Source organism: Triturus cristatus, chromosome 4_1 (genome assembly GCF_964204655.1).
Source record: "Triturus cristatus chromosome 4_1, aTriCri1.1, whole genome shotgun sequence".
In the NCBI taxonomy this organism is placed as follows: Eukaryota; Metazoa; Chordata; class Amphibia; order Caudata; family Salamandridae; genus Triturus; species Triturus cristatus.
In genome coordinates, this window is record NC_140585.1 from 1,217,119,226 (window position 1) to 1,217,146,375 (window position 27,150).

The following is a 27,150-nucleotide window of genomic DNA, read 5'->3' on the forward strand; positions in this document are numbered from 1 at the left end:
TAGCAAGGAAAATATATTTATCCTGCACGCATACTTACAAATAAGAAAATGCTAGTAAGTACTGTGCACAAAAGTAACCCTTCCAGCACACAAACCATCCTGAACATAGTGCACTCACCTTTGGACTATGATGTAAGATGGCCTGCGTTTGCGCTAGGCAGCCCAAAGTGTGCTGACGCAGGGAGTGAACAACTACACCATTTCTTTGTAGCTACGGCACAGTTCTGCTCTCTCCACGCACCACAGTGCAGCAACTTTATTAATTTGGGCCTATATATGATTGCAAATTCTTAAATCAAAAACTATTACAGATAGCATGTCCGCATTTGCACATTATTCTTGCTCTTGTCTCGTTTACATATCACTTACTGTATTGGCACACTAATAATAAATGTACATTTAAGTATTTTCACGTTATTCCGTGCATTTGGAAGTAAAACTTCTGGAGAGTAGGAATAGTAAAAGCAAGGTACATGCTTTGCCTAGATAGCCTTGCATTTTTTTAACGTACATGTGCTTCCACTTAGTTTTCTCTGACAGCAGAACCTCGACTCTGGAACACTTTTTTTTTCTCTATTATTTTTTAAGCTTCCTAAACACATTTATTTACATTAGTAATTCCTGTATTGTTAAATGAGTAACTTTATGAGAACTCTTGTTTCTGTTTTTGAATTTTTATCCTTTCAACTTTATATTTTTATTCTTTTGGTATTTATTATCCACTATAACTGTTTTACCTTTCTCTTTTCTGTATTTGCAGCATCCAGATAAACTTCCGGGGTGAAGGCTGAGTTTAAAAATAATGATTATATATACATATATATGTATGTATGTATATGTGTATATATATATATATATATATTCACTTAAAAAACCATAGGTTTCACACATGTTATAGTTAGGTGGATATTTCACTCGTAAAAAACCAATGAAATTCCCCCGTTATAGTTAGTTGAGATAGCTATAACTCGCACACCCCCAATCCTCTGCTCATGACGTCACATATTACATCACTCATGACATGGTCAGTGGCATCACTCATGACATCACTGATGACATCATCCTTGTGATAGAGTGGCGGTCGCGCGAGTTATAGTTATCTCAACTAACTATAACGGGGGAATTTCATTGGTTTTTTACGAGTGAAATATCCACCTAACTATAACATCTGTGAAACCTATGGTTTTTTAAGTGAATTTGCAAGGTTTTTTAAATGCTAATTCCTAACTATAACGTGTGTGACAGTGAATTTGTACGGTTTTTTAAATGCTAAGTTATGTATGTATTATAATTTTTTTTATATATTTTTTTTTCAATAAACACCGTTTTAAAAAAATGTAATTTTTTTTAATAGTTTTTCACCATGCGCATACCATGCGCGCACCTCCGCGATTAAAAAAAAAAAAAATTAAGTGTTTTTTTCTACCTTCGGGGTCCTTCAGGGACCCCCTGACCAATGCTAGGGGGTCAGGAACTCTCTACCCTGCCCCCTTTTCACGTTCGGCACCTTCCTTTTCCACTCTCGCACTGAAAACAAACAAAATGGCAGCCGACACTTCCTGATTTCGACCGATTCGAACGTTGACTGACATGTAACAACCAATCAGAATTACGCTCGCGCACGTTAGGGTGCGCGCACGGTGCGCGCACGGTGCGCGGCTATAGATATGTATGTGCTTTTAACTGCAATTTTCTCAGTATCTACTGACTAGATTGACTCCATATATGCAAAAGGCACATCCCTGACCTGAGGACTACCTCTCTGCCAAATTTCAAGTAATTCTGTTCAGCCGTTCGGGCTGTACCTTAGACTAAAGGTCCTATGGGAAAATGCATGGGGAAAACGCGTTTTGGGACCCCCCTTTTTTCTCGACCCCCGCTTGATGAATCCCCCTGAGACTTTCAGGGTAGTAGCAGAGCGGAGCGCCCCATTAGTTTTGAAAATTTCGTGAAGATTCGTCAACTGGCGCCAAAGTTATTCAAAATAGAATTTTGAGATTTCTTATAGAAACACGGTCCTAACTATAACTATATATATATTCACTGAAAAAACCATAGGTTTCACACATGTTATAGTTAGCGGAAATTTTACTGATAAAAAACCAATGAAATTCCCCCGTTATAGTTAGTGCAGGCAACTATAACTCACGCGACCGCAATCCTCTGCTGATGCTAATACTGTATTTAGACACTTATTTGCCCATGTCTTCTTCCATACATTTTTAGCTATACATATATTACAAATATTTTTTTTTCATAAAGACACATATGTCATCAGCAGAAGATTGCGGTCGCGTGAGTTATAGTTGCCTGCACTAACTATAACGGGGGAATTTCATTGTTTTTTTATCAGTAAAATTTCCGCTAACTATAACATGTGTGAAACCTATGGTTTTTTCAGTGAATTTGCAAGGTTTTTTAAATGCTAATTCCTAACTATAACGTGTGTGAAACCTATGGTTTTTTCAGTGAATTTGTACGGTTTTTTAAATGCTAAGTTACTTTACGCCATTCGTGGCGTGCGCGCCCACTTAACGCAGTTCGTTCCGTGCGCGCACGGTGCGCTTCGCGCACCGTGCGCGCACAGTGAGCACGCGGTGCGCTTCGCGCACCGCGCGCCCACTTTACGCAGTTAGTGCCGTGCACGCACGGTGGGCACGCGGTGCGATGACAAAGCAAGAAAGCACGTCAACAAATCTGTTTCTGCTTTCCTCCGTGACTATGGTATGGGTGCCATTTACCACAACAACTTGCGTTATGACATGCAAGACATTTATAGAGGAGATGGTGTGCACTTCAATGATGAAGGGAACAGAGTCTTCCTCTTGAACCTTAGACTCTGCATCGGTACTTACTTGTAGGTACCACTAAAAAATCATTTCATAAACACAACGGCTCTTTTTAGAGCCCCCTAATATCTAAACACTTAAATCTGATTTTCATGTTTTTTTTTTTTTTCTACCGTACGCTTACCGTAAGCTTACCGTACGCGTACCCCGTGATTTTTTTTAAAATCAATAAATGTTTTTTTTGTACTTTTCTGTCCTTCTTTGACCCCCTTACAAATGTTAGGGGGTCTGTAACTCTCCTCATTGCCCCCTTTCCTTGTTTTCACTCTTTTTTTTCAGAGTGAAATACACAAAATGGCGGCCGCCGCTTCCTGGTTTCGGCCGATTCGAATGTTTACTAAGATCTAAGAGCCAATCAGAATCGCGCTCGCGCACGCCACCGTACGCTTACCGTAAGCGTACGGTAAGCGTACCGTAAGCGGGCTCAGATATATATATTGATTTAAAGGCTATTTTCTCAGAATCTACTGAACAGATTTACACCAAACCTACAAAAGGCACTTCCTTGACCTAGGGACTACCTCTCTGCCAAATTTTGAGTAATTCTGTTCAGCCGTTCGGGCTGTAGCTCGTTCTAAAGGTCCTATGGAAAAATGCATGGGAAAAACGCGTTTTGGGACCCCCCTTTTATCTCAGCCCCCGCTTGACGGATCCCCCCGAGACTTTCAGGGTAGGAGCGGAGCGTAGCGCCCCACCTATTTTGAGAAATTCGCGAGGATTCGTCGACCGGCGCCAAAGTTATTCAAAATAGAATGTTGAGGTTTTCCTATGGAAACGTGGTCCTAACTATAACTACCTACTGGCGACCGCCAGTAGGTAATATATATATATATATATATATACTCCACAAGCGAATGGGAATACCCGCTGCCTCCAAACCAAAGGGCGCGTCGAAGTAATGACCTCCCAATCACGGTCATCAATATTCCACCAAACTTTTCCAACAAAAGTAATCGACGCCGTGTCTGTGCGCAAAATCAAAGTTTTAATGCCAGCTGAAAATGCTAGACGCGTTTCGCCTGTCCTGCAGGCTTGTTCACTAGCAATCCAATAAAGTTACAGTGGCTTTTTTATCCGTGAATGTGATTAAGTCACATGTGAACTACACCAATAAAAATGGACAACAGACTTGTAGTTTTTTCATAGTGAGGCACAGGTTAACACTAATAGAGGTAAAATACCAAAGTGCATGCTAGCTAATTCATTTCTTGATAAATTTCATTTTAAATGTCATTATGTCACAATACAAAATTACATTGCAACTATTTGCGTCAAAATAAAATCATCTTCGTAAAACATGTTAAACCTCATTGCCGACCAAAGTGGTCATTAAGTGGCCTGATCCGGTTGAAAACCGAAAACAATTTGACCAATATTGTTTAAGTAAACCCAATGCGTTCAAGCAGAATTATGATGATCAAAATTCGTTATTGAATGAAAGTAAAGCCCAAGTGGGCATATACATAGAATGACACAATTAAAACCTGTGTAACACATATTGTCTGTAGTATAACAGTGTCCAAATATCTTAAAACCAAACCTAAAAAAACCCTTAAAAAAGGAGGGGATAGGGAGGAGCCTATAAATGGGTATGCAAATCTTCTTCCATATTTAACCCATCCAGGATCTTTGTATTGAGTCTAATAATGTAACAAGATTCAAGTTTGCGTAGTTTTCTCTCACGATTGCCACCCCTGCTGTTAATAGGGACGGCATCAATAACAAAATAGGAGAGACCTGTAGCGCTTCTGGTATGGTATTGATCGAAATGACGAGCCACGGGGTAGGATTTGCCCCCATTCTTAATGGCTCGCAAATGTTGCGACACTCTTTTGTGGACAGGAAGGATGGTAGAACCTACATATTTCAACCCACAAGGGCATTGAAGCACGTATACTGCATAGTCTGTTTGCAGGAAAATTTCCCTTTTATTAGTTGTACAGACTTGTGATCAAAGCCTACTGGAAAACTAGTTGTATTTTTACCAAAACTACATGCTTTGTATTTAAGGCATTTGATGAAACCATCCTTTCTGATTAACCATGCACTATTCGGTCTCACCCTAGTCTCACTAGGTAACATGTTGCTGACTAGAGCTTGGTGAAGAGATCTAGCTTTTCTGAAAGTAAACTGTGGTCGTCTTTGTATAGATTTACCCAATACAGGATCATTACGAATGATATTCCAATGCTTGTAGATGATGTTTCTTAATTCATTTTGTTGATTGTTGTATGAAGTGATGAATCTACACTTATTAGGCTCTGGCTGGGATAGTTTGGCTGACTTACTGTCATTATTAAACAGTATCTGCTCTCTAGTTCTTTGTTTTACTTTAAAGACAGCTTGGTTCAAACATGTTGCAGAGTAACCTCTTGCTTGAAAACGAGACTTCAAACAGGATAGTTCTTTTTCAAAATCCTGTTCTTTGCTGCAATTACTTAAAGCCCTGAGGCATTCCCCATAGGGGATACTCCTGACTAGTTTCACTGGATGAAAACTAGTAGCATGTAGCAGTGTGTTTCCATCCGTGGCCTTGCGGTAGAGTTTGGTCTGCAATTTACCATCACTAACATATACAGTAAGATCTAAAAAGTTGATCTCACAAGCACTTATTTCACTGGTCAGTTTCAAATTTAAATCATTTGTTTGGAGTTTGTTCACAAACTCCTCTGCGCTTTTTTTGGTACCTTTCCAAATGATAAAAAGGTTGTCAATGTAACGACTCCAGTGAATTACATTATTTTGCCACTCATCCTGCCATAGCGATTGGACCACCTGCTCCTCCCACCAGCCCATATGCAAATTCGCATAGCTGGGGGCGAAGCAGGTGCCCATCGCGGTTCCGCATATTTGATGGTACAGTTCGCCATTGAATAGAAAAAAATTATTCTCAAGACAGATGGAAATCATTTTGAGTATCATTTGGGTATGGTGCCAAAACCTAGCGGGACGGTTACCCAAGAAATGACGACAAGCATTTAAACCATCTTTGTGGCGGATACTAGTGTATAAAGTTGTGGCATCTATGGTAAGTAATAAAAAATCATCTTCCCATGGAATATCATAGATCCTACGTAAAAAGTCACTTGTATCAAGGATAAATGATGGTAGGAGTTTAACAAGAGGACACAGGAACGAATCGACAAATTTGGAAGTGTGCTCAAATGCACTCCCAATGGCCGAGATGATGGGACGGCCTGGAGGGTTTGTGATATCTTTGTGGACTTTTGGAATTAGATATAAAACTGGAGTGGTCGGGCAGGTGATTTTTAGGAAGGACATTTCATCCTTACTGATCAGACTTTGTTGATTCCACTCCCCCAATAAGGAATTGTACATAGAGTAACATTCTTCCATGACATTTTCCTTTACCTTAACATAGTTTGATCTATTTGTGAGCTGTTTGTATGCCTCTGTTAGGTACTGCTGCCTGCCCCAAAGAACCACATTGCCCCCCTTGTCTGCATTACGCACAATGCAATCATTATTTTTACTCAATTTATCAACCAAGTTATAATACTCTTTAGACTGTTGAGTAGGTGATTTTTTCTTTGCCTTTAATGATTTACATAGACTTTTGATGTCATTGGTGACCAGCTCGTTGAACACATCCACTGAATCCCTTGCTGTAATAGGCGTGAATTTGGAGACCGGCTTGAAGTCTGTTAATGTCTCAATGTTCGTGCCAATTCCTTCTTTGAAGGCCACTATTGACATTCGGTCACTGGTGCTGGGTACATCCAGAGAGTCACTGGATTGAATGTTGGAAGCTTCCAAATGGCCAAGATCATGCAATTCCAACATAAGATTCATGTCGTCAACATCCAGATTCTCATGTTGCATTTGAACACAAGCAGAGGCAGGCGTTGTAGGTTTTTTCGGGGCGACTGCAAAGTATTTTTTCAATTTTAAAGATCTGACAAATTTGAACAAATCCACTCTCGTTTTGACATAATCAATGTCAATTTGTGGACAGTACGAAAGGCCAAGTTTTAAGATGTTTTCTTCTTTTTCTTATATATATATATTTTTTTTTTGGAACATATCTCATTGTGTACATTATTATTAACACACTGTTCATGATGATAGTTGGCTTACAATAAATGATTATATATTTGTAGTTCAGCATGCCATTCAGGATTGCACTTATCTATGTGGTGCACACTACACCATGCTGAGTATTTTATTCTGGTTTGCTTCTTTCGGTGTTTTGCACACTAATCATGGTTGAATGTTTGAATGTTTGTAAATAATGCAAAATATCTCGCATTCATACGCCTTTATGATGCCTACCTTCGGATTGGCACCTATTTTTGCTTACATATTTCGAAAATATTGAACTCTATTTTCACTTGGTATATTATTTGTCAATTTAAGCTGGATAGTGCAAAGGTTAAGAAAACGATGGAGGGTAGTGCCTTCCTAATTGGTCCACGTCAGTGGATAATCAATATCAGAGACATTGCTCGAATGAAGATCATTTGTGTTGTTTTTATTTATCTTTTTATCAAAGAAGCGCAAAAATTTCAAATTGTGAAGAGAAAAACAAAAGCCGACACGTGTTTCGCCCTAGTGGCCCATTGGCCGTGGGCTTTTTCAAGGCGGTGAATATTAATCAACACAGTCTTCCTGTGAGAGTAGAAAAGACGTCTCTGCGGTCCTCGGGAAAGTCGACTAGTGAAAGGAGCTGTCAGATGTAATTTAAGCTGGATAGTGCAACTATCCTCTTAATTGCAAATTTTTAATTTACACACTGTTGCGGGCTTCATGACCCAATATTTTGCAGCTATTTGTTTTATATTGTTATACTGCCATGGCACACTATTTGGGGCGCTATTTCACTGGCCATGTATTTGGAGACCATGCTATCATAACAGTGTTTCAGATTTCTGAAAAAGGTTAGCCCAGCAATGCAAAATTAGATACTTTCAAGAGATTTTAAAGGGATGTTCATTTCTTTGAGATTTTGGCAATTTGTTATTTTGCTGTATTTTTGTTTATGTCAAGTATATTTGAAATTGAAATTGAACAACGTTGCAAGAGTAGCCTAGACCTAGAACCAGTCTCAAGAGCAATACAATTATTGAAATATAGTCAGGTTGTCAGCTTTGTACCTCTGCGTCCGGCAGATGACGGTCATCATGGAGAACAGCACACCTACTGCCAACCCGAGCTCCACATTCAGAACAATCACTGCCAGCCAGGTGATGATCCACACCGCCTGAAAGAAGGGAGGAATTCCAAACGTCAGAACTGAAGGATGGATCCAGGAGAGAAAGACGCCAGCGCGTGTCTAGAGGAACCTACACCTGTCTCTGATCACATCACAGAGGTGTCCACATATCAGCCACAGGGGCCACAGCCATACCAAATTTTGAGCATAATTACTCCCTCATGGCCTTATTAAGACTTTGGTGATGTGGGAGCGGGCCACCCGCACCTCCAAACCCATGTAGGAACTGCCCACCAGATCAGGAGTTTTCTCCTGTCTGACGGGTGGTCCCTTGACACTCCCAGGGCAGTGCCTATCAAATAGGCTCCACAATGGAAATGTCAAAGGCAGTACCTGCATTCTGAGTTTCCTCACCGCCACCGTTTTAATGGCTGTGAACCTGTGGCAGTGAGGAAACAGAGGGGGCCCTATAGGGCCCGCTGTGTAATCAGGGTATGGCATGCATGCATGGGGGCACATGTTGTGTCCCCATGTGCATGCACCTCCTTTCCTGCATGTCATGGACTGCAGAGTCCATGCCATGCAAAAACTCCCATTGCGGTGCTTTTTTAATAGGCACCGCCAAGGGATCGACAAAGCATCTCGTACTCTGGCGGGCAGTATTCACATGGCTTTGGCGGTGTGGCAGCGGGGCGGTGGCATGTGGCCCAGCGGCCACACTGGCAAAGTTGTAATTAGGCCCATACTACTTAAAGTCCCCAAACACATAACAGGGCAACTTCCACCTATCCCCACTTTAAAATGTTTAATTGTACAAACTAAAAAAGCCACCACTGATACTCCACCTGTCCCTTGAAGATACCAAGATATACTCATACCTGAACATTTAACAATTGCACATAATGAGGAACCTTTCCCTTTACATGACAACCTGAATAATCAGAAACAAATCCCAATATACTCTACAGCAGACAAATTAGTAAAACTTAGCCCCTATCAACCTTGGATGAGGGATGGGACCTTCAAAATATGTTCCAAACCATTCACTCAGATATACACCATACATGGTAAATATTAAAACACATATATCTTTTTTATATATGCCCAACTACCAAATAAACAAAGCAGCACTTACTACAACCTCAAACTATATAAAACATAAAACAAATAACTACTACCCCAATAAAGTAATCATTGACTTTGAGCAACCCATGATTCAAACCATTCTAATAATGTTCCGCCACACAACCGTACAAAGCTGTTACTATAATTTCAATCAAAGTATATGGAGACACCGCCAAAAATCTGCATGTGTAGAATATTGGTCAAACAGCCAATTTGCCATTGAAATTTAAAATAATAGCACTTGCCTATGTCCTTGTCACAGAGGTAGGCAACCACTACAATTCACTAATAGAAAGCCCTTCCTACCAACAAAATGAAGACAAACTTAGTCCTCTAATGTTCTATTTCAAAGACACTTACGGTGGCAGACTGAATTGCTCGGGGCACAGATGCCAACCTATTTTCCAAATATCAGGGTGGAATGTCTGCCAGTAGTACCCTGGCACAAGAAGCCAAATTAAAGAATGCAGTGGAAGGATGACATAATGCCTTCCAATTGACACTAGGCAGAACCCAAACTACGCTCTTTAAATATACAGAAGCATTGAAAAAAGAGCCAAACTACCAAAAGCATATTATAAAATTATTAGTAACCTGCCAAAGTCCTCAAAAACGTTACCAAATTCGGAACCAACACATCAAATATTTCTTTCAAAATAATATACATATTATTTTATTACCTCAATCAAAAACACTTTCAATTACAATGTTAATCAAGACTAATATAATAAAAGTATGTATCAATTTTTTTTAATGTAACCACCATAAACAAAGAAAGTTAAAAACAAATTCAATCCATCATATTAAATAATTACTACACATAAACCAAACAACTCCACACAACAATCACATAATGTTTACACAAACAATATATTATCACATTTCCCACCCAAAAGAAAAGTAATAAATAAAATGTACTGTTTTGTAGCTGCAGATCTTTCTCTGCATCCATGTAATACAAATTTGAAATCCACCAAAAATGGGAAAAATATTGCCCAAAGCGCCCACAAAAAAATGCAAATAAATGCAAAAATAAAACAGATCCAATAGAAATCCCTTGAAGCAATCAAAAGTATCTAGGAACCCCTGAAAAAAGTCAACAACAAAAAAAACTCTCCAGGAAACCAAAAAAGGAAATCAAAGTCAAAAGCATTGATTTATTATAAACCGAAAATGATTTCCTTAAAAAAAAGTAAACATAGAGAACACGCTCGTAAACCAGTAAAGTAAATTTTTTTAAAACACTCGCAAAACACATTTCATTTCCCAAAATACATATACATAGTGCACGAAAAGTCTAAATGACAAATTAGTGAAAAATAGTAACACTACTAAATCTAAATAAACAAAAAAACACATCCAACATCATAACTAACTTGAAGACCTTCTCCCTAAAATCTCCACCCTCAAAGCCCTTAACAACCCTTAATAAAGGACTTACCTGTTCTGGCGAACAGCAACACCTTACTGTGACCTGTTCCGGTTAAAAATAACACAAATAGAATACAAAATAGAAGGTTGCAATAAAAAAATGGTCGCTAAATGAACCTAAAAAAAAGACTACCTCCCCATAGAAATGATTGGGAAATATTGCAAAAATGTTGAATAAATGCATAGACAATAATTAAAAATGCAAAGCATGTCAAAACATGTGATGAAATGTAAAAGAATTGTAAGGTATATATTGAATTATAGTATAAAATATATACAATTATGTAATATATAAAGAAATATCATATGTTAGGATAATGTTGAAATAAAATATATTAAAAAGTTCAGACACGTTAAAAATCCATTAAACAATGGAGAATAAATGTTGAAAATATTCAACTTCGAATAGCATTAAAATAAAACTTACATGGTTTGTTATTAATAAAACATAATAACAAGTTGTATTTGCTTCACTTTATATATATGTTTATTTTTAACTTGAAGAATATATGATTAAACATGTAAAAATGTAGAATAAATAACTTTGCAAACATAATTGAAATTAGACGTGTCATGTCTTTATTGTAAACAAAATGTAATTAATAATATTATTGGTTACAAACATACAAAAAATTTGTTTTCAATTATATTTCTACTCACCAACAATACTACTAAGCTAACAGAAACTATTTCTACTACATATAAATTAAATATTTCAGAATATAAATCTAAACTCAAATAATCCCACTGCAACATAAATCATTAAAAAAATGTTAGACACTAAAGGGGCGACATTTACTATTCCCAATCTAATCTAACCATATTGGGAGAATGTGTTGGACACTAAATGGGAATAAGCAACATGCATAAGATTGTGGAATTCCGAGTCTTTGGCGTGATGGATTAACTATGAATAAAAGCACGATTAACAAGAATAAAGATGTGATTACTGTGGTTTAAGTGGACGAAATTCCAACACTAGTGCATAAGGCTGTGCAACCCTTTTGGATATACAAAAGGCAGGTCCATAGTTTTGGAAGTATCATTACAAGTGCTTACCGGAACGGAGCATTATAAGGGTGCATGCACGCCGAACTCGAAGAATTCAGAAAAGAACAAGTGAGAAATACTTTGGGTGTGCTCCAGACTATTCGAATGATGTATATTAAACCTGTTCCAGCCCTGGTTAGCACCCCGACGGAAGAAAATAAGTAAAGAGCATTGGAGGATTCGTTTTCACGTCAAAGACTGTTAATGAGAGTTCATCGACATGAAGGAGTTAATATACATTAAGTGACTATTGGACATGAGGTCATGTTACGGGGATTCACGCATGTGTTGATTTTGAGATTAAATGAGGATGTGAATTATTTTTAAGTACACGATTTAGGATATGGGTGGTATTGCTTTAAACAAGGAGTTTTGGTGGGGCGGGCACATGTGGACGCAATACGTGCTAATCACGGTGTTTGTAGGCGGGGTTGGTAACGTACCTTTTAAGTTAGTGAGTGAGCATTGGCTGGTTATTCAGTTATATTGTACGCGCATGGGAAGAACAAGGCGCTTGCAAAAGTATATTACATCAGGTATGTAAGAGCTTATATAAAGGATAATGGGAGAAGTGACAAGAATGGGGTGTGGAGGTGAGTTTACAAACAGCGATGAGCTCACTATATGAGTTTGGTGGAAATATGGGGTTGTTTGGTGTCGAGCAATTTGGGTTAAAAGCGTGGGGCACATTAATAATGACACAAGTATGAACGCATTTTTTGGATGTTACATTGGCGGGAGCAGAGGGGTGGATTAATTCACATTATGTTTTAGTTCATTGCGGGGTTATTTAAGATGATTTTTCCATGTTATCGTCATATGATTAAATCAGTGATTGGATGTTATTATTATGATCTTGTGGCTGACAGACTCATATAAATCTTTTACATACTACAGATACCCCTGAAGAAGGTTTAAAATAAACCGAAATGCATTGGGTGTAGAGATCGTAAACAGAAGAACTTGGAAATCTGTTTAACTGTTCTAGAATAGGCCTGGGTGGGCAATTTTGGAATAAGCAACGTGCATAAGATTGTGGAATTCCGAGTCTTTGGCGTAATGGATTAACTATGAATAAAAGCATAATTAACAAGAATAAAAACGTGATTACTCTGGTTTAAGTGGATGAAATTCAAACACTAGTGCATAAGGCTGTGCAACCCTTTTGGATCTACAAAAGGAGGGTCCATAGTTTTGGAAGGACACTAAAGGGGTGTCATTTACAATTGCCACTCCAATCTAGACCAATTTGGGGTAGGCATTGGACACTAAAGGAGTGACATTTACTATTCCCGCTCAAATCTAAACCAATTTGGGGATGGAATTGGACACTAAAGGGGTGACATTTACTATTTCCACTTCAAAATATAACATTTTTCACAAGATAATTCAAATTAATCATTTAAAATACACAATCAATACTCCATATTAACACACTTTTTTACTACAAAATTAAATATAATTTAATCTAAGAATACACTAAATAAAACAACAAACCTATATATACAGATAGAAATACTGAAATATAAAACAAATTATTTACTATTAAGGGGTCGATTCCGATCCGGGTCGGACAGCTCTCCAAGAGCTGTTCGTAGCCTTACCTTGTGACCGACTTGTACCTGGAGCCGGTCCGTCCGGGCGATGAAGTACGATGCGCATAACTGACAAAACTCTGACCGACACGTAGGCTGTGATTCAAGCTTCATTCTCCGTCCGAGCCGTACCTCCGAACGCCGAACCAAGTTGCCCGGAAGCAGTATCCATAGCAGTTTCTGACCGGACAAGTACGATGCGCAAACCATACGTGCCGGGCGGGTCGCCAAGTACGGCACGTCACAGCATCCGAAAAAGAAGCATATCAGGTACGATTCGCGCCAGAACACAATCCACGGCTACGAGACAGACCAGCTTGCAACGGGTACGAGACGGAGCAACAAGCAGCGTGTACGAGATGAACACATCATGAATCCTATCGCGCAGGTCATACCAGTACTGTACATCTATGACCGGATCAAGAACCGACGCGGACGGCGCAGACGGTAAGTCAGACACCCACCATACAAACAAACGAAACGTACCCGCAAAATGTCACACACACACAGGGGATCCATATCCTGGCCACTAGCAACAGGCCACCATAGGGGTTGTATGGCCAACACCACTACCACCCGCACTCATAGGGCTTATGTTGCCCATCACTCCTGTCACCCCCACCCATAGGGATTATGTTGCCTAGCACTGCCACTCCCACCCATAGGCACTATGTTACCCATCACTACTGCCACCCCCACCCATAGGGACTATGTTGCCCAGCACTCCTGCCACCCCCACTCATAGGGACTATGTTGCCCAGCACTCCTGCCAACCCCACTCATAGGGGACCTGTTGCCCATCACTCCTGCCACCCCCACCCATAGGAACTATGTTGCCCACCACTCCTGCCACCCCCACTCATAGGGCTTATGTTGCCCATCACTCCTGCCACCCCCACCCATAGGGACTATCTTGCCCAGCACTCCTGCCACCCCCACCCATAGGGGACCTGTTGCCCATCACTCCTGCCACCCCCACCCATAGGGGACCTGTTGTCCATCACGACTGCCACCCCTACTCATAGGGGGTATGTTGCCTATCACTACTGCCACCCCCACTCATAGGGGACCTGTTGCCCATCACTCCTGCCACCCCCACCCATAGGGGATCTGTTGTCCATCACTACTGCCACCCCTACTCATAGAGGGTATGTTGCCTATCACTACTGCCACCCCCACTCATAGGGGACCTGTTGACCATCACACCTGCCACCCCCACTCATAGGGGACCTGTTGCCCATCACTCCTGTCACCCCCACCCATAGGGACTATGTTGCCCAGCACTCCTGCCACCCCCACTCATAGGGCTTATGTTACCCAGCACTACTGCCACCCCCACCCATAGGGACTACGTTGCTCATCACTCCTGCCACCCCCACCCATAGGAGACCTGTTGCCCATCACTCCTGCCACCCCCACCCATAGGGACTATGTTGCCCAGCACTCCTGCCACCCCCACTCATAGGGCTTATGTTGCCCATCACTCCTGCCACCCCCAACCATAGGGCTTATGTTGCCCATCACTCCTGCCACCCCCACCCATAGGAGACCTGTTGCCCATCACTCCTGCCACCACTCATAGGGGGTATGTTGCCTATCACTACTGCCACCCCCACTCATAGGGGACCTGTTGCCCATCACTTCTGCCACCCCCACTCATAGGGGACCTGTTGCCCATCACTCCTGCCACCCCCACTCATAAGGGACCTGTTGCCCATCACTCCTGCCACCCCCACCCATAGGGCTTATGTTGCCCATCACTCCTGCCACCCCTACACATAGGGGACCTATTGCCCATCACTACTGTCAACCCCCCCATATGGCTTATGTTGCCCATCACTACTGCCACCCCCACTCATTGTGCTTATGTTGCCCATCACTCCTGCCACCCCCACCCATAGGGCTTATGTTGCCCGGCACTACTGCACCCCCACCCATAGGGACTATGTTGCCCATCACTCCTGCCACCCCCACCCATGGGGGCCTGTTGCCCATCACTCCTGCCACCCCCACCCATGGGGCTTATGTTGTTCATCACTACTGCTACCCCCACACATAGGGCTTATGTTGCCCATCACCCCTGCCACCCCCACCAATAGGATGGGTGATGCGCCACACATCCATCATACACCAACATTAGGTATGTCAGCAAAATACATCCCCCCTAACATCATGACAACAATGTGTAGTCTGTGACAAATGCCCACAACAGTGATTATGACTTCGAACATACAAAGTAACTACCATCACATGTGTGACCAAAAACTGAGTGTGGCCTACACAAGGCAAGCATCACTATAGCACTGTGTCAATGTAAAACTAACACCCTCTCACTGTGTAGAACAAAAGTTAAGTGTGTGGTTCCAAACTGCAGCAAATGTTGAGCATTGTGATGATGGGGTCCAAAACCCCCCTCATCACAGTGACCAAAAGGTAAGTGTCATCATGGTCAAAGCTGCAAATGCCAAACAGCATGTATGATTCCTGGTCCCAACACATGAAACACTTTTGGGGCAAAGTAGTGGTTGTGTCCCATACCCACAGAGATGTGGTGAGGCTAACAGTGCTGTGAAACCCTAACATACTCTCGGCCATGTGCACACAAGCACCACCCATGGGGGCTGACAATGCATACAGTGTACAATGACACAAAAGCAGAAGTGAACATCACAAAGCATACACACATCTCGATAATAAACACACAAATCAAAACATCCTAGTTAGACTGTAGGTGTCAGGTCACAAACTCCCATTCCATGCCAGCAATGGGACCTAACAACCAGGATGAATGTGCAGAATGATGTGATATGACTCACAGGGACAGCAGGGTAAATCACAAAAACAACATCCAGACAATGGCCCAGAACAGCAATACCAATGCACTGGTGCAGATGTACAAACACAAACAGGCAACCTCACACTGCACATCTGACACAACATGTGTGTGTGTGTGTGTGTGTGTGTGTGTGTGTGTCAGTATTCCCAGGCAACTGCACAACACATGAGGGTGGCTGAACCACAGTGAGACAGATGTGGACACAGTGCCATGCAAAAGTAAACCATCAATGGGCCCCCCTTAGTGGGCAATCAGGCATTGTGAGATGAGAGGGAGCACAACAGACACATGAGACACAAGCTAGAATGAACAGCAACTAACACAGTAAGAGACTGACACACAACAGCACTACCCCCAGGGACCAGACATTGGGGTGACACAAGCATGCATGATACGTCCACTGTGCTGACAAAGGTAGATGTCGTACACACTGTGAAACCCAGACATGTGTCCTGTGCCACAAACGTACATCACACCTACACAAACACAAATCATTCAGCATGGCCCGTCATCCATGGACAAATGGGAGCTAGGGGCCCATCCATGCAAACGTTTACATCAGTCCACCCTCAACACCACACACCCTGAACTGCACCAATGTGCATCTGTGAAGCCCACATGGACAGGTGACATTGCACATGGACCCATGACAAACACGGTAATGTTTGGAGGAACTAAGGTGCACAGACTCATCACACAAGGACAGTCTACAACCCTGGTGAATGACAGACATACTGCACAGCATGCGGTACATGGCCATGACGTCAAAGCTCCCGTAACCTTCAGAATACCTGCCACAGTCCCAGGACAATGCAGAAGCCAAGGAGAACCACAAGGCACACATGCTTACACCTGCCAATATTGCAGCCCCGAACCGGACAAGTGGGAGCAGTCACACACACATACACATGTCTCAATCACTGAAAGTTCCCACCTAGGGACAACTACATGATATTGTGAACAAACAAGTGCCTTGGGGACCCCTGACTGTGTCCCATCTGCGTCCGACCACATCATCACCACTCAGAACTGACAAATCCCAATGATGAAACACCAATTAACAGTAGTGTGTCATGCACCCCCACATCTGGTAGCCCATGACAAAGTTGTGGGATGAACACAGTACAGCTCAGCAAGCATCAACAACAGGAACATATCAAGGGAACACTGCCTGTGTATGAAAAGGGATGTGGACACACACACACACACACACACACAACACACACCATGGGCCCAGGCAATGTCACGGAACAAAAGACTTACTTGAGGGTACTCAACTCCTGTGGAAGCTCAGCTGTGCCAAACATAATCCCAGCAGGTCTCAGTCATGTCAGCAGAACACTTGGTCAGTCAGCCATCAGTTACCACACAATATAGGCTCTGGTCACAACAGCCTGTGTACGGGAGTGTCCCTTAAGTCATCTGCACATACTCAATACACATGTCTAGAAAGTTGCACAGAGGACTCAGTTGCTCCTACACCAATAATGCCTACACTTACATGTCCAGTGAAGATGCGCCCACAGTCAGGGAAATAGACAAATTGGACAATGGGAAGCACATCATATGTGCATGTGTGCAAGCCACAGATGTGACCATCCAAATGAAATGTTTACAGAGATGTTCACAAATTGTTAAACATGACACACCCAGTTAGCTGCAAAGGATGGTATGAATAACGACCAGAATAGGATACATATCTCATGGACCACATGTAGTACCTCACACCAACACCTCAGTATTCAACATTGGAAAACCAGCATTACAACTGCAAGTTCATGCTAAACATCATCAACATAATGTACAGCTAAATCAAATTCACAAGGATAAAGAAAAATGCTTTATTAAGCAATTTTTAAATGCAAAGTCCTTTCAAAACAAAGGCCAATGGCCAGTCCATATCCAAATGACAAAAAGTTAACTTGAGTGACAACTATCCCACGTTGCTTGCCTGCACTGGTAAGGACAGGGGACATCCCCTCGGAGGGGCATACATGGGGGAAGGCCAGGCACCGCAGGGACAGGATCAGGGCGCAGCAGAAGGAGGCAGTGAAGGGTTGGTGGATGCAGGAGAGTCACTGGCAACTGCAGTGGAGCTGACTGAAGTAGTGGGTGCAGTCACAACTGTGGGGCACAAGTCAGATGGGGTGGGTGCTGGCACAACTGCAGTGGGCAGGTCAGTTGGAGTGGACTGGGTCCTCACTGCAGTGCCCAAGTCAGACGGGGTGGTCGTGGACTCCACTGCAGTGCCTAACTCAATGGGAGCGGAATGGGGTTCAGGTGAGGTGGGCAGGACAGAGGGGGGACACGGTCCCCACATCAGTGGCACAAACTGTCTGACCGGGGGTGGTGGGGGTGGAAGAGAAAGTGGTAGGGGGGAGGGCCTCAGCATTTTTGGGATGGTGTAGCAGTGGGAGGGGGAACCTGGGGCAGGGTGTGGCAGGGGAACCTGTGGAGTGGTGGCCTGGGGGATGGAGGACGGAGACTTTGTCGTGGAGCTGCGTTGCGGGGGTGGGCTCTTGCTTTTCCGGTTCCGGGGGGACTTGCGGGTGGGGCCTCAGTCTGACTGTGCCTGGGGGAGGGTGTCTGGGTGTGTGGGGACTTCCTCTTTCCCTTGTAAGCTGGATCTGCTGCTTCGGTGGGGAAGAGGCCAAGGTCACAGAGGAAGAGCTCCTGTGGAGATGGGGTTGCAGGTGAGGCAAGGGAAGGGGGCTGGGAGGGAGAGGTATCGGAGGACTGCGGAGTGGGTGTGGATGACTGTGTGTGTCTGTAAACCATCCCCTGTGAGTGTGGTATCAGTCCCCTGCACTTGCTTGTGTGCACGTCTAGCCCTTGGTTTGGGTGTTTGTGTGCTGCCCGTGTCTGTGGGTTTGTGAGAATGTGCTGGTGTGTGTGTGCTTGGGAAAGGTAGGGTGCTAGGAATCATGGGTGGTGCAGGGGTAGGAGGGGTGTGGGACTGTTGGAGGAGGGACACTGCTGCCGTCAGGGAGGAGGCCACAGACTGATTGGTCCTCTGTAGGGCAGACATGCCCGATGAAATGCCCTCCATGAACAACACCATTTGTGTCAACAGACTGGTGTGTGCATGGAGGACACTCAGCATTGATGTCTGCCCTACATGGATCTGTCGAAGCAAGTCCACAGATTCCTCACTCAGGGCAGCAGGGGACACAGGGTGTGCGGTGCCTGGCACAAAGGAGACATGCTCCCGAACACGGGAACCTCCACGGACCTCTGGAATGGGAGCCAATGGGAGGGTGGTGATGGTGGCGGTGGGGGCGGTGGCGGGGACAGCCTCACTAGCTGGGGATTGGTGGCTGCTGACACCCGCCTCCACAAGGGAGTCATCCTCCGAGCTGCTGTGGCCCTCAGGTGGGGTGGATGTTGCTGAGGACTCCTTGGTGTGGCTCCACTCGCCCTCCGTGCCACTGGGTCCCTCCGACTCCTCGCCTCCTGTCCCAGTCAGGCTCTGTGGCTCCTCCTGGTCCGTGGAGCTGTCCCCTCCTGTGGCCGTGGATGTATCTGGATAGAATTAGGAAAAAAGAGAAAAACATCAGTCACCTGCACTGACTGCACACACCACAGTGAGTACATCACATCACAGGGCAAGCCCTGGCATCATCAGCTGAACACTGCGCAAAGTGCTCACACTGTTTAGAATAAGCCAATTGTCAGTCTCACCATCAACCATGTTACTCATATCCCTCCTGGACTTGCACTCATATGTCTGTTGCATGTTGGATGCTAATACCCCAATGTGCCGACATGCACCACCTACACATTTGTTGGACATGCAAGTGAACATGTAGGAGTATGTCACTATACACACATCACATCTCTTGCCACTGACTTAGTACAGGTGTCAGGATGAAGAGATGGGCAGAGTCTCATTTTTACATGTTTGTAATGCATGCCAGCAACACATACTATGATGTTCTCATGTCCTGATAGTCAATGCCACAATGGGGTGCATGGAGCACATTTGAACACAATGCAGGATCACTCATAGCAAGTTAAATGGCATGGTACTGGCATGCATGGAAAGTCAGTCAACACTGTCTCCTGTCACAGGGGCAGGGCATCCAGACAACAACAGTAAGCACTGTGTCACAATCATAGCTCATGGATAAAGGAAACTCTGTAGCTGACAAGTGCACTTGCCCATCCCCTGCAAACAACATATCCCGGACCAAGAAGACCCCACATCATACAAAACAGACATATGAGTCTCTGCGAACACAACTCCCAGTACATGAGCACATCACAGTCTGCTGTGCATGTAACACAGCTGCCTGAAATGCACAGTTGCATACACCATTGTGCACTGTCAAGTGATCACACACCTATATGTCACACAGGTATTGTCTCTCATAGTCACATCTCAGATGTCCCGCTGACCCTCAAACTCATGAACACCCCAGTTGTACAGAAAAGGAAGCCACACCTCAATGACACAGAGGCAGACACCTGAAGGCACATGTCAGTAAGCACAAAGTTGATACACAGGAGTGGGATTACAGAGTGTTTCTAAATACCCTTGAGTAGGCACGACTGCCCAGGTCTACGTGAAACAGTGTTTAGCCCTGGACAGTAGTCAGGTGGCTAAGCAATTGTGACATACTTGATATACATACTCCTGAGGCACACAAATTGGAGTCCCCTGCTGCATGTGTTTTGTTTGAAATACCCCAGCCACATGTGGCGAGTCAGACCAGCAATTCTAACACATATCAAGCGCATACACAGATCACATGTCAGATGTCAGGCATTGTGTAAACAATTGATCCACCCATGAAACCCACAACAGAGTCACGGTAACAGATGCTGTCCGGAAGCTGAAGCATAGCTGACTGCAGGGACACAGTGCCCTAGTGATACGAGCAACAGACTGTAGGGTCCACACCTGTGGATCAGATGAGGAGGGTGCATCACACAATTGAGGGACATGAGTATTGGACTACAAGACCTACGTAATGTGGAAGTGTGACCAGGCCAAAAGACTGCAATTAGCATGTCAGACATAGTACACAGATTAGGCATGAATGTACCCCCTCCTTGCTGCTGTCTGGTCTTCAGCTGCCCATCCAGGTACGGGAAGACCACCACCAGGATCCTGAGCATGTGGGTGTCAGGGTCCAGTGTCCGCCCCTCCTGCGAGGAGGCGACAGCTTCAGCTGAACCCTTACGATCCTCCAGGTCCAGCCCCGAAGGTCCTGCCACCTCTTCTGGCAGTTGCGGATCCGGCGCTTGTAGACCCCCACCGATCGAACTGCTCGGGCGATGGTCAGCCATATCTCCTGCTTCTGGTGGGCATCAACCTGTGAGGATGACAAAGTTAAAAGTCCATTAACACTAAGGGTGGGCGTAGTGGGCGTAGTGGGGCTATGTGAAGCAGCACGTAGTGTGCCCAAATCTACGCACACTACGCGCTTCGAGTAGCCCCACTACGCGCAACCCGCCACCCACCCACCCTACTTTTAAAAGATAAAATGAATTTGTAATAAAGCAAATTAAAGGCACTTACCTGACGCGCGGCGTCTCAGGGGGCTCCCTCTTCCTGTTTTTCAATTTTCCTGACAAATGCGCATGCGCGGACGCCCGCGCATGCACATTTCTTGCGAGAAATGCGCATGCGTGGGCGTCCGCGCATGCGCATTTGTCAGGAAAATTGAAAAACAGGAAGAGGGAGCCCCGGGAGACGCCGCGCGTCAGGTAAGTGCCTAATTTGCTTTATTACAAATTTATTTTACCTTTTAAAAGTACGGCGGGCGGGAGGCGGGTGGTGGGCGGCAGGCAGCTACGCTTCGCCCACGTAGTGTACGTAGGCGCTGCCTGCTTCGCCTACTTCGAAAACTGCGAAGCAGGCAGCGGTACGTACACTACGTGGGCGAAGCGTAGTGTCGCGCCCAGGGTTAATTAACACACATGGCCCATATTTGTGCTGCACACAGTTGGATATACATGTCATCACAAAGGAAAATGAGTTACACCCATGGAAAAGGACAAATGCCCTGCATGTCTGACATGTTAACAATGCCTGGGAAGTTTAAGCTTGCACAAATGCACTTTAGCTGAAGAACACCTGTTCATTACATGTACCTACACACTTTGGAGGATGAAAGTACTCAGTGAGTATGCTTGCCACTGGTGTACACACTGCTAGTACTGCTAGTCAGACAACATGCACAATTAGGAAGGCAGTGGACTGCACACTCACCTGCTCCCCTGGTTTCCCATACAGCTTGCTGTACTGTGGAAGGAGCCCGTCCAGCAGGGCCTGGTTCTCCTCCTCAGTGAAGGCTGGGGCCCTCTCCAGAGTACGTGCCATAGCAGTAGCCAGAGGATGCAGAGACAGTAGCAGTGGTAGCAGGGATGTGGTCCAGTAGCATGTAGTGCAGGCAAGTGAGCTAGCCAGCCTTATGTCTGTGTTGCAGAGGCAGAATCTGGCAATGTGTCCCAAGTGATAGGTCCAACAAGGTTGCATTTTATGAATCTGGCCAATTCATGGAAATGTACGACTCGTACAATTCTTCCGCATCGTTCAAATCTTCACCTTCATAAAACCCTAGGAATTGCAACATTGTTGTAGGCATCCAACTAAATTTCCAGCGCAGGACTCGTACAAGTTTTGAATCCGCATCCGTCTCCATGACAGTCCAGAGCCAATGGGTGCGCACGGCTTGGCTCGGTCAACTGACTGTACAATGCGTAGTTTGAAAATACACACGCACCTGTCTCCATAAGATTCAATGGCCAAGGCGTATGCCGTCTCGGGCCATGCCTGCCCGACGCGTATGCATGATAGTCACCCGCGTGGGTCCTCATTGCAGTCAATGGCTAAGCGTACGCACGGCTCGGTCCTGAACTGTGCAATGCGTACGCATAGTCAGCCACGTCGGTTCTCATTGCAGTCAATGGCTAAGCGTATGCACGGCTCGGTCCTGAACTGTGCAATGCGTACACATAGTCACCAGCGTCGGTTATCATTGCAGTCAATGGCTAAGCGTACGCACGTCTCAGTCCTGAACTGTGCAATGCGTACGCATAGTTACCCGCGTCGGTTCTCATTGCAGTCAATGGCTAAGCGTACGCACGGCTCGGTCCTGAACTGTGCAATGCGTACGCATAGTCACCCGCGCCGGTTCTCATTGCAGTCAATGGCTAAGCGTACGCACGGCTCGGTCCTGAACTGTGCAATGCGTACGCATAGTCACCCGCGCCGGTTCTCATTGGTGTGACTTTTTGATGGCTTCCACACACATGTACTTGCCAGGGACTCAGGTGAACACTTACCACACTACAGTATGTGCCACACTGTGTCCCATGGCATGTAAGGCTGCATTCCCTGTGTGTTTGGGGGGGGGCAACATTTGGTTTGTTATGTGGCACTTTTGTGCAGCCACTCCCAGGCTGTTCATGGGGACAGAATCCTTTGTGTGTTGTGCACATTACCAATGTGATGTGCAACTGAACAGTTATGGGCATGAGTCACGGACACAGTTTCAGGTTGGATATGTTTAGGACATGTCACATACACCCTGAGTCCTGGAGGTGATGGTATGCACGTCACAGTGAGACCTATAGCCCCAATTCTGATGTACACCCACAGTCTGTGTTCATGTTGTGTCTCAGATGTGTCTGATCAAATGTGCCCAATGGGAGACAGTCTCTACATCCATGTGGTTTGTGCATCAACATTGATGTTGTATGTGTGTCTATGAGCCGTACATGTAGGGCCTGCAGAGACAACAGTGGCCACTACATGTGGGACTCACGGTTGTCTTGTGGCATGTACATGATATGCCATGTCATGCCAGTCTCCATGTGGCAATACGGGGACCCTGGGTATCTGCATGGCAAAGATCTGTGATGCCTGGGAGACATCAGGCCTCACTTGTCACTGTGGTGTGTGTTTCTAACGTGACAGCAGTACATAGGTACTGTGACACAGCCCACTGATTGGCCATTGCACTACATGGGACTTATGTAGACATGTGGACTTGAGATGTGAGGTGATGGGCATGTAGGTGAGATATGTGTCCATGCCCAATAGCACACACCTCAGTACATTGTATATTGTCATGATGTATCATGTGATATTTTGCTTGGTCATAGCCACATGGGTGGATGAATCGACAATCTTCCTTTGTTCATCTCTGTACTGCAGGGCACCAGCTGTCCATAGACCATTCCCAGACCTTGAAACCATGCAGGAATGCGACTTCATCCGACGGTACCGCTTCACCAGGCCACTGATTGAGGAGTTGGCGGAGCAGTTGGCGCCACATCTGCTACCTGGCCAGAGATACCCCACAGCACTGACCCCAGAGGTGAAGGTGATGGCAGCCCTGCACTTCTTTGCTACTAGTAATTTCCAGTACACTGTGGCTACTGCTGGTGGTATGTCGCAAACTATGTTCAGTCGTGTGCTACTTGGAGGAGATGTTGCATTTCCTTGACCTGTACATCAAGTTTCCTAGCCCATGTCAACTCACTGAAATTAAGGATGCTTTTTATACTTTGGGGAGGATGCCGAACGTCATCGGATCTATTGATGGTACACATGTGGCCCTGGTACCACCACAGGCACATGAGCAGGCATACCGGAACAGGAAACATTTCCACTCCATCAATGCTCTTGTGGTATGTCTTGCAGGCATGTGTATCACACATGTGTGTGCACGTTTTCCCGGTTCTGCGCGCGATGCCTACATCATGAGGAGTAGTTGCATTGCAATGCTGATGTCACAGATGCCAGACCAGCGTGCCTGGCTTGTCGGTGTGTACTGACTGTTTACCATTGTGTGTGTTTGGCAATGTTGTATTCCCCCCTCTTTCAAAACTCAGCTAATTGTTCAATTGTTTGTATGTAGGTGACTCCGGATACCCCAACATGCCGTGGTTGCTGACACCCCTCAGGAACCCTGTGACACCAGCCGAGATGTGCTACAATGAGGCACATGGTCGGAGCAGGAGGGTGATTGAGCGGACATTTGGTCTCCTGAAAAGCCGCTTCCGCTGCCTGGACAAGACCGGAGGGGCCCTCCCATATGACCCTGCAAAGGTGGGCAAAATTATCCTTGTATGCTGCATGCTACACAACATGACAGTGCGGAAGAAGTTGCCTCTCATCCAGGATGACGATGACCTACCTCCGCCACCTGTGGAGGATCCAGGCCTGGGCCACGATGCCAGTGATGATGATGATGAGGGTGACGTCCGCACACAGCTCATCAACAGCTTCTTCACCTGAATGTGAGTTTACAGGGTTGTTATGTCAATGTATTGAGTTAGCCTGAAATGTGTTGGGGCTGCTCTGTTGCTGTTTGAGTGTGTCTGTGTGCCACTTGACTGGGTGCGTGCAGAGATGTGTCCTTTCAGGTGGTCTGTACTCCACAATAGTGTCGAACTGCTAACTTGTTTCTGTGTAGGTTTGTTTTGACATGTTTTGTGCATGTGTATTGCATTTCTCTCCTGTTCTGCTGTGCTTTTGACTGTGTCTTGTGTCTGTCCTTCCCAGGGTACTTTGCCTGTTGTTTGGTCAACACTGACCCCCAATACCCAGAATCCAACACCAGTGTGGAAGTTGTCAATTCCCATCAAGTGATGTGCCACACACCCCTGGACTTCAATTCTCCAACAATTTGTGACCGTGTGTCCACTGTAACGTACAATTACCTTGCAACTATTGTGGAATAAACATGTTGCTGATGTGTAATGAACCTCTGCTACACTTTGTTATGTGCGCTGTCTGTCTTCCCACTTCTGACTGACATTTGCTTACCTCACCTGTGGGCTTCTTGCCACTGACTGTGGATAGGTGTGGTGTCTGTGCACACCAATGTTTTTCAGGTCAACATCATTGTGTGGGATGAGTAACATGGACATGGTGAGTATGTGTTGTGGTGCCATAGTGGTGTGTCTCCCTCACATGTGTCACATCACCATGACTCACATAACGGTGGTCACATTGTTGTAGTATTTGGCATGCACTGTGTTGTTTAGCAGATCAACATCTCCATGACACATGACAAGTTGGAATCACAACAGAGGCAAGTATGGTGTACTGGTGAATTTATTTACAAACATGTGGGAGGATAGTGCATAGGATGGTGTGTGCTGTACATTGGGTTTTGTATCCAAAGTTCACAGTAGAGTTGGAAGTGTTGGTAGCTGAAATGTCCAGAGTAAAGTCCACAGTCATCTGCTACATTGGACCAACATGAACCCTCCATGTCATGTAGGCGAGTTGTGTCAGATGCGACAAGGTGAATGGGTTGCGCACAAAGAACATTGTCCAGAACAGGTTTAGAGGCCCTGGGGGATGTGCAGGGACATCTGCGTCTCACTTGTCCTTCTTCGGACGACCCCTCTTCTTCGGGGGGGGGGGGATCCTCAGGTGCAGGCGTCTGTGGTGCAGGGGACTCTCCGCCAGAGTCATCCTCCCTCCCTGTGGCACTGGCAGATGATGTGGCAACAGATGTTGTGGCCACACAGGGAGGTGTGGACATGTCTGTGCTTATCTGGCAGAGGCATTGGAGTATGTCCCGATGCACCGCAGTAAGTGCATCCCACTTTGCCTCCATGCGGGCATGGTGGGCAGCCTGCTCCTGTTGAATGTCCTTGAGGATCCCCACTACCTGGCCGAATCCTCCGGTGCTATCCTGGTACACATCTATGATGCGTGCCAGTTGGGGGTCATCATGCAGTCCAGACCCCTCTGCAAGGCGCGCCCTCTGCCTCCCACCCCTCCCAGCACCCCTAAACACATGGGCAGGACCAGCGGCGTGCCGCACAGGTGACACTGGGACCCCTTGGGTGGTGTTGCTGGTGGTGTTTGCTGTAGCTTCCGGGGGGTCCTGTGTCCCTGTGCTGTGGGTGTTCAGTGGCCTTGGTCTGTCCGTGTTGGCGGGGGTGCCCTATCGGTTTTCAGATGCTGGAGGCGTGGGTACAGGGGGTGCAGATGTTGGTACTGCTAGTGCTGCATGATGACGTGAGTCATCATCCGAAGAGGACAGAGACGGATCCAGACCAGAGAGCTGAGGGTCCACCAGAGTCTGGTACAGGGACTTCTCTTCATTTGGTGCTGTG

General features: G+C 45.2%; 1 protein-coding gene across 2 annotated transcripts in view; it reads right to left on the minus strand.

The window, feature by feature from the left end:
* LOC146856433 (solute carrier family 26 member 10-like) overlaps positions 1-27,150 on the minus strand; it is a 335,814-nt gene that overhangs the window by 117,866 nt on the left and 190,798 nt on the right. For both annotated transcript variants that reach the window (XM_085654582.1, XM_085654581.1), the window contains exon 11: positions 7,964-8,070. In XM_085654582.1, the coding sequence (XP_085510708.1) occupies positions 7,964-8,070 (107 nt within the window). The remainder of the gene's footprint in view (positions 1-7,963; positions 8,071-27,150) is intronic.